At 44.1% G+C, this 8,109-nt stretch overlaps 2 protein-coding genes across 3 annotated transcripts in view; both read right to left on the reverse strand.

The window, feature by feature from the left end:
- LOC121813070 (V-set domain-containing T-cell activation inhibitor 1-like) overlaps positions 1-5,794 on the reverse strand; it is a 10,791-nt gene extending 4,997 nt beyond the window's left edge. The window contains exon 1 of the mRNA XM_042216544.1: positions 4,364-5,794. Coding sequence (XP_042072478.1) covers positions 4,364-4,592 — 229 coding nt within the window. The 5' untranslated portion in view covers positions 4,593-5,794. The remainder of the gene's footprint in view (positions 1-4,363) is intronic.
- LOC102299794 (butyrophilin-like protein 2) overlaps positions 1-8,109 on the reverse strand; it is a 26,638-nt gene that overhangs the window by 9,626 nt on the left and 8,903 nt on the right. Inside the window, exons 2-3 of one of the 2 annotated variants that reach the window (XM_042216541.1) lie at positions 6,965-7,291; positions 6,497-6,814 (exon numbers count right to left, since the gene is read on the reverse strand). The exons of the other annotated variant lie outside the window; for it this stretch is intronic. Of the exons in view, the coding sequence (XP_042072475.1) occupies positions 6,497-6,814; positions 6,965-7,291 (645 nt within the window). The remainder of the gene's footprint in view (positions 1-6,496; positions 6,815-6,964; positions 7,292-8,109) is intronic. 2 annotated transcript variants of the gene reach the window in all.

Here is an 8,109-nt window from a genome sequence, read left to right on the forward strand (position 1 = left end):
ATTTAAAGATTGCATTCATGATTAAGATGCACTGTATAGACTATAGTTAGAAATTAGAATTAATGTTTTGTGCTTGTTTTGTTATAGCACTTGCATTATTTACACATATGGCCATGTATATCTTTAGAGTGTGAACTGAATTAGTAATAGTCCTGTGAGACCTGGATCTCTTCCTGACGAGGAAGATGGCGAGCCTTTCCCTTTGAACCGAACCACAGCCATTCCGAGTTGGCCCAGAAGGGCAGGTTGCTCTTCTCTCACAAACAATTGCAACAGTGCGGTAGGACGAAATCGCACCAATCACAAACTTTTGACCTGTTGGATTTGACTTGACTGAACACTGACTATTAAGCCGGCAAGACTGACATATCTGAGCTCAGATAGGATTCTGATTGTTATTATTATTGCTGTCACTGTATTTTATTTTATGATTTCATTCCTGTTCATGAAATGCTGTTAAATTGTTGCTAAATAGTTCAATACAATTCAAAGCAACTTTACCCGTGGCTCCAGTCATTCTTCTTCACGCAACTCACTTTATCCTTCCTACGAATCTAGCTATTGGCCCATTCTCTCCATCTTACTTTAACTTCCCCTACCTTATCCTGTACTTGGCTACACTTATATTTAAGTTCTTTTGGTTATCTTAGTTCTTTCCTGTCATGCCTAGGTTGCTATAGTTTATTATTTCTTAGATTTCCCTTGTATTTTCTCCTCTATATCCCTCCCTCGCCCTTCACGTGTTTCATGTCTGTGTGTCTTATGTTGTCAAATTCATGTTATCATGTCTGCGTCTGGTTATGTTTCCTTTTTTTTATTTTGAAGAGGTCTTGTGCTCTATGGTCAATGCGTTTAGTTTTACTCTTCCAAGCTATAACAGAACAACCTGACCAGACAGCTCATAATCCCTCCACTGAGCTCCATGAGGACATGATGTACAAGGTTAGGGATCCCCATTAAGGAGTACCAGGAGGAAATTGCTCTTCCTATACGGAGGATGATTTCAGAACTCCAGTGGTTATTTGGCTCGCTACATCCTCTAATTCAGGATTTCCTTGTCCAACCAGAGCACGTCCAACCAGAGCAGCAGCTTCAGTTCACTCTGCTCGAGGTCAGGTTGGCCTCCCTCTTCCCAGAGTAAGCGACGCTTACGCGGCTGTTGCTCTGTTTCAGCTGAGCAATCAGTAGTGGTGAGCAAGAATGATTGTTTTTCTCATGTTCCTCCCAATCTCGCGAAAATAATGAACAATAAATCTACCCTTTGTTCAGCCACTTCCATCCTCAGCTGAAAGTTCTGGTAAGCTCATTCAGCCAGCAGAGGACATCTTGCTAACAAAGCCTGGACAGACCATTTGCACTGCACACCCCCAGCCACTGCATCCCAAGCTGCGTGCACTGTGCTGCTACAGTTGGCTCCGCCTCAAACCAGAGGTCTTCGCACCTGTTGCATCTGTTCTTGGTGGGGGTTCAGGAGAACCACGCCAGCACTTTCTCATCTCTGCTGGGGGTTCTGGAGAGCCCCTCCACCCTCATGCTACATCCGCTGGGGGTTCTTGTGAGCCCGTCCAGCCTCATGTCACGTCAGTTGGTGTCTCAGATGAGCCCGTCCAGCACCACCTCTATCAGGTGATGGCTCTGGTGAGTTGATTCAGCCACCTCCTGCTCCACCAACAGTAGCTTCAATGCCGTCACCTGCTTTACCACAGTCTACTCCATCACCTGCGGCTGCCACGCCACCTTCTGGTCCTGCCTCACCTGGGCCTGTCAATCCACGTCTACGCCCAGTGGCCTTCTCATCCAAGCCCATGTCAAGCGCACCGTCGCCGTCCTCTTTCTAGGCCATTGGCTGGACATCTTCGGCCTCATGAACTATATTACCAGTTTCCACGTGGCCAGCCCCCTGAAGTGTGCTGTTTTGGACTGTTGCACTGTCGACCCCCAGGTTGGCCCCCTGAACTTTTGAACTGTGGACTTCTATGCCATCGACCTCCGGGTTGATCATCTGAACGGGGCTTTTGGATTTTGCTTCTATGGAGTCAGGGCCAGCCACCTGAACTGTTTTGCCATGAACTCCTGTCCACTCACTTGAATCATGTTCCTGGGCTCTTATGCTCTTGTCTTGTGACTGAGTGCTCCAGATTGTTTATTTCATTGGTTAGTTTCAGCTGCTGTTTGCTGCTATAGTTATAATCTAGCTGATGTGGGAGAACTATAAGTGTCACTTTGATGCAGCCATGAATCTGACTTTTTTTTTTTTTCCATTTTCAAAGGTTGATGCATCAGTTAATGTACTTAAAAAACTGTCAGGGGCTGGGTCTTTGACCCAGCGGTTTGTGTTAGTTATTTATTTTTGTTATGTTTATATTGTTTTATTCTTGTGCTATTCTTTAAATTAAGGGTTTAGTTGAATTATTTTGTATTTTGGGATCATTTATGAGATAGATTAGGTCCTTTCATGTCCCCCGATTTAAGTCTGTTCTGGTTTTCTGTGTCATGTATTTCTTGTCTTTGTGGTTTCATGTTGTCAAGCCTGTGTCATGTCCACATCTCTTTGCATTTCATCCTTTGTTTTGTAGAGGTCTTGTGTTCTATGATCATTGTTTTAGTTTCACTCTCCCTGTGTTGTTATGACGTCCATTTGTGTCCCCGTGTGTTTCCACTTCCCCTAATAACCTCATGTGTGTATGTAGTCTGTGTGTTGTCACTTAGTCTTTGTCAGGATGTCTGTTCCTCTCACCGAGTTTTGGTACCTCTCATCATAGCCTCATAGTTATCATAGCAATCTTATTTGTTTCACAGTCTCATCACTGATTTGTCAGTTATTTAGTTTTGCCTAGTTTATGTTTAGACATGTCGCCTTGTATTTTTTTTTCTCCTGTTTCAGTCCAAGACTTGGCTTGCTTTTTCTTGTTCAAATCCTGTTCTTCTATGTCTACATTTGGGTCCTCCACTCAGGCTCCACACAGTCTTCTCAGCAGAAATAAAGAGAAAGGTTGGTTAAAGCAAAAAGAGGCAGAAAACCAGAACAAAAGATTATACAAGAGAAATAAATTAGAGAACATCAGACTGAATAAGTGGAATAAAGTGAAACAGTAAGCAGTGTTGGGAAGGTTACTTTTAAAATTAACATGTCGGGTTCCGTGTCGTTCATGTAGCCGAAAATTAGCTTTGCTTTGTTGTCTGGGTCAACTTTGCTAGCGAGAGACAGAGAGAGGCGTTGAAAGGCTGCTCCAATGAAACTCTTTAAGAGGAAAACACGAACACGGTGTACAGTCGAGTCTTAATAGCTTACTTACAACTGGGCTCGTCAGGCACTCTTTTTGGCTGCAGTGGTTATTATTATATTTACATGCTTCCATCTCTCGTTTCTTCTCGGTGACAACTTGTACCTTTCCACTCCCCTTTTTCTCCCTCCTCGCGCTCACAGACACATAACGTGTATGGCAGTCCATTCTCCCTGCAACACGGACTACACTGCCCATGATGCTACATTCTTCAGGGCTATGCCTGCAACACTCTGCCTATTGGCTTCATATTTTATACTTTATGAGCTTGAGACCCAGGCATTAGAGCCTCTTAATGCGCGTTTTCTTTGGGTTTCCACCAGCGTGGAAACTGTCATGGACCCGGTTCCAGGGACTCGGGGTCCATGAGCAGTGTGGATTATTATTATTATTATTATTTGAGGGTTATGTCTTCTGCACTGCTGCTGTCCTGTGTTCCTTGCTTGTGTACTGGCAGGTGTGTGTGAAGGTGCAGTTGTGACAGGCACTTTCAGGCCTGGTGGGTGTGGCCCTGTCAGCTGACCGGTCACACCCAGGAATCTCCACATAAACCTGGCGCCGATCAAGCCTTGTCAGAGGAGCTAAAAAACACTATGGCTGAGAGCTCCTCGACGCTGGATTGTTGAGTGACTTCCCATCAGTCTCAGTTAAATGTGTAAGGTTAGTGCCAGTTTGCCGTTATGTTTAATACTCACGGCTGCCTTTGTATGCGTGTTTCCCCAGGGGGTTTGTGGAAACCAGGGAACAGCACACGGACGGTACACAGGGAACGGAGCCGGAGCACAAGAGTGGGGAGACGACACGGAACGGGATTTATTGTTGTTTGGATTTACACCACTGTAATTAAACGCACTGCCTTCTTCATCACAATCACTCAACTCACTTCAACAACATGCTGACTCAGTCATTTCTGCACGTTTCCTTGTGTTACAGCCCTGACTTCAGTTCAGCTGAGGAGGACAGGAGGGAGGAGAGAGCAGTGGTGGAGGAGGCAGTGTAGAAGTGTAGTAAACTTCCAATTTTTGGTCCCCAGAAAGATGTTAATACCTGTCCCCACATACTCGCGCACACACACAAACCTTTGACTATCAGCAGCACAGTTTTGTGTCTCCAAATTCTGTTCATGCGGTTATCCCTGTTGCTGACTTCACAGCTGTATTCTCCACTGTCCCAGTCTATGGGTTGTTTCAGGGTCAGAGTGAGGTCTCCAGTTTTCAGCATGTCTTCATTCATCTTAGTTCGTCCTCTGTAATACTCATCCTGTTCTTCAGGCTGGTCAGAGCCATTCTCATACACGTGGACCATCATTTCACCACATTGCCACTCTACTACAACATCTCTAGGCAGGTTTGCTGTAGTTTTAAAGGGCAGTTTGATCAACTCCGCTCCCTCCTGCACCTCCACCTGACAGACTGAGATGACAACAAACACAACATGAGCTGTACAGACAGCAGCAGGTTTTCAGGGTTGTAGAGGAAGCTGAAAGAAAGAGCAGAGCAGAAGGTAACATGGGACTGAAATCTTTCAATTAAGTGATCAATGATTAAATCAATTTGATCATTTCAGGTTAAGGTGGCCACAGAAACTGGATCAGTACAGTGTTACATCAATTCTATTTAACTTAATTCACAAAATCACATCAATATTTGCCTCAAGGTGCATAATACTGCAAGGTAAAGACCCAACAATAATAGAAAGAAAGCAGAGAAAAACCCCCCAAAATCAAGATCTATATTTCACATTTATTCAGTCTTTGAATCGGCACACAGGAAGCGCTAAAGTCACATGACCCCCCTAATTGGATGATTAAAGTGAAATTTAGCCTCATTTTACTGTTTAAATCTTTGTCTCTAACAGAACTGTGAGCATCGTTTTCTGCCGTCACCATGTGACCTCTCTCAGGTGGTCACTCACATTTAACTCTGTGATTGTCTTCTTTTCAATAATGGTAAAATGGACTGATTCTTATATAGCGCTTTTCTACTTTCCCGAAGGTACTCAAAGCGCTGTATATAACATGCCACATTCACCCAATCACACCCAGTCTCACAAGCCCTTTCTCTATACATAGTGCTTTCTAACTACAATCACCCACATTCATACTCGGATGGATGCATCGGAGAGCAAGTTGGGGTTAGTATCTTGCCCAAGGACACTTGACATGCAGACTGGAGGAGCCACGGATCGAACCACCAACCTTCCGATCAGAAGGTGACCAGCTCTACCTGAGCTACAGTATTACTTATCCTCAGTAATACTGACAGCAAGGAGAAGGGACATTAATTTAAGTATTGAGTCTTTACTCGGAGAAGTGACAATTGTTTCTGTATGTATGACCTAATACGACTTATTTGTCTAATGTACAGCATAATACAGATCAACAAGATCTTGTAGATCCAAATGCAGAACAGTTAACTTAATGCAGTAAGTCAAAGGAATACAGAAAGTTTGAATGTTTGCAAAGTAGGGAAACACAAATATAACGTGTATACAGAGAGCGAATACTGGGTGAATCCCTGACCTTTGACTTTGAGATTAACTGCTTTCTTGAACATGATGTTTCCCTCCCTGCTGTAGACGGCGCAGGTGTAGATTTTTGTGTCTCTGTCTGTGGGGTATTTCAGGGTCAGACTAAAGTCTCCAGTTTTCAGCAGGTCTTCATTCATCTCTGTTCGGCCTCTGTAATCCTGATCCTGTTTATCTGGTTTATTAGAGCCATTCTCATACACATGAACCTTCCTGTATGTGTCCATCCACTCCACTTTAGCACCTTCAGGTAACTCAAGTGTGGTTTTACAGGGCAGCTGGACAGACTCCTCCCCTGAATCCACCACCACCTGGGGGACTGAGGGGACAATAAAACATGTATAAGATGTACAGACATGAACAGCAGGACTGATGATAACAGAGCCTCCACTTCCCCTTTTTTTGTTTCATCACTCAGATTTGTGATTTCCATGTGTGTTTATGAGGAATATCAGGAAACTTTCACAGTTCTGGTTAAAAGCAATCATGTAGTTATTGTGACTGAGATGTGAGTGCTAACAAAATAGATATATTTGAACTGACTTAGCTTCAGCTGTATGCTAAATGCTAAACAAACATTGTGAAAAACTCATGAAAGTCTCATGGATGATGTGGACCCTAACAGTTCATCTTCTCTGAACTTTTACATTAACCTCTGACCTCTGACCTGTAACTACAGCACTGACCTCTGACAGTGAGCAGGACCTGTTTCTTCATCAGGATGTTTTCCTCCCTGCTGTAGACAGTGCAGGTGTAAGTGTTTGTGACTGTGGGGTATTTCAGGGTCAGACTGAAGTCTCCAGTTTTCAGCAGGTCTTCATTCATCTCTGTTCGGCCTCTGTAAAACGGATCCTGTTTATCTGGTTTATTAGAGCCATCCTGATACACATGGACCTTCCTGTAAGCATCTCGCCACTCCACTTTAGCACGTTTAGGTAAATTAAGTGTGGTTTTACAGGGCAACTGGACAGACTCCACCCCTGAATCCACCACCTCCGGGGGGACTGAGAAGAAAATGAAGCATGTATAAGTGGAACAGCAGGACTGATGGTAACAGGGCCTCCACTTCCCCATTTCTTGTTTCATCACTCAGATTTGTGATATGTACATGTAGGTTTATGAGGGGTATCGGGTAATTTTAATAGAGCACTGACCTCTGACAGTAAGCACCACTTGTTTCTCAAGTAGAATCTCTTCCTCCCTGCTGTAGACGGTGCAGGTATAGCTGTCTGTGTCCCTGTCTGTGGGGTATTTCAGGGTCAGACTGAGGTCTCCAGGTTCCAGTAAGTTTCTTTTCATCTTTGTTCGGTTCTTGTATTTATCGTCCTGTTCTTCAGGCTGGTCAGAGCCGTTCTCATACACGTGGACCTTCACGGCATCGTTGTCCGTCCACTCCACTTTAGAATCTTCAGGCAGGCGAATTGTGGTTTTGCAGGGCAGCTGGACAAACTCTACCCCTGATATCACCTCCACCTGGTAAACTGAGAGAATAACAAAGGACAACATGATTAGGGCTGGGTATCGTCATTGATTTTCAGAATTGATTCAATCGACGATTCGATTCGTTTTGAATCAGAAATTTTGCCGTAGGCAGTCAGAAATATTGTAATTCTGATCACGTATCAGTACATGTACCATTTTTTAATATCTATAGAAAGCTGACACTTGCAAGACTCAAAGGTGTAAGCATAACAGCAGATGCGTTTGTGTCAAAGTAACTGAGGACAAAACAGAAAAACATGGCCTGGGAGTTTATTGCACATGACCTTAAAAATATTCTGTAGTAGATCGGAAGTGAAAGAAAGGATCTGTCCCTCTGTGGACTGTGCAGGTGTAGGTGTGTGTTACTGTGTGGTATTTCATGGTCACACTGAAGTCTCCAAGCTTCAGCAGGTTTTCACTCATCTCTGTTCGGCCCTTAAAGTCCTTGTGCTCTTCTTCAGGCTGGTCAGAGCCGTTCTGATACACGTGGATCTTCCTGTTATATTTGTCCTTCCACTCCACTTTAGCATTGTTAGGCAGGCAAACTCAGGCTTTACAGGGCAGCTAAACAGACTCCACCCCTGAATCCACCTCCACTTTGTAATCTGAGAGGACAACAAAGTACAACATGATGACTCAGCAGCAGCTGTGATGGTCACATGACCTCCCTGTCCCTCCTTGTCTTCTAGTCTCAGTCAGATTGTGTCTCAGTTTGTTCCTGATGTGTTCCTGACTCGTTCTTTGGTAACTAGTCTGCAGCGTCCTGTAAAGTGCTGCAGACATGTTGGATGAAGAAGCACAGACAGACTGAGCCTCC

This window comes from Haplochromis burtoni, unplaced genomic scaffold, assembly GCF_018398535.1.
Source record: "Haplochromis burtoni strain Fernald_Lab_line unplaced genomic scaffold, NCSU_Asbu1 Contig_1106, whole genome shotgun sequence".
NCBI lineage: Eukaryota > Metazoa > Chordata > Actinopteri > Cichliformes > Cichlidae > Haplochromis > Haplochromis burtoni.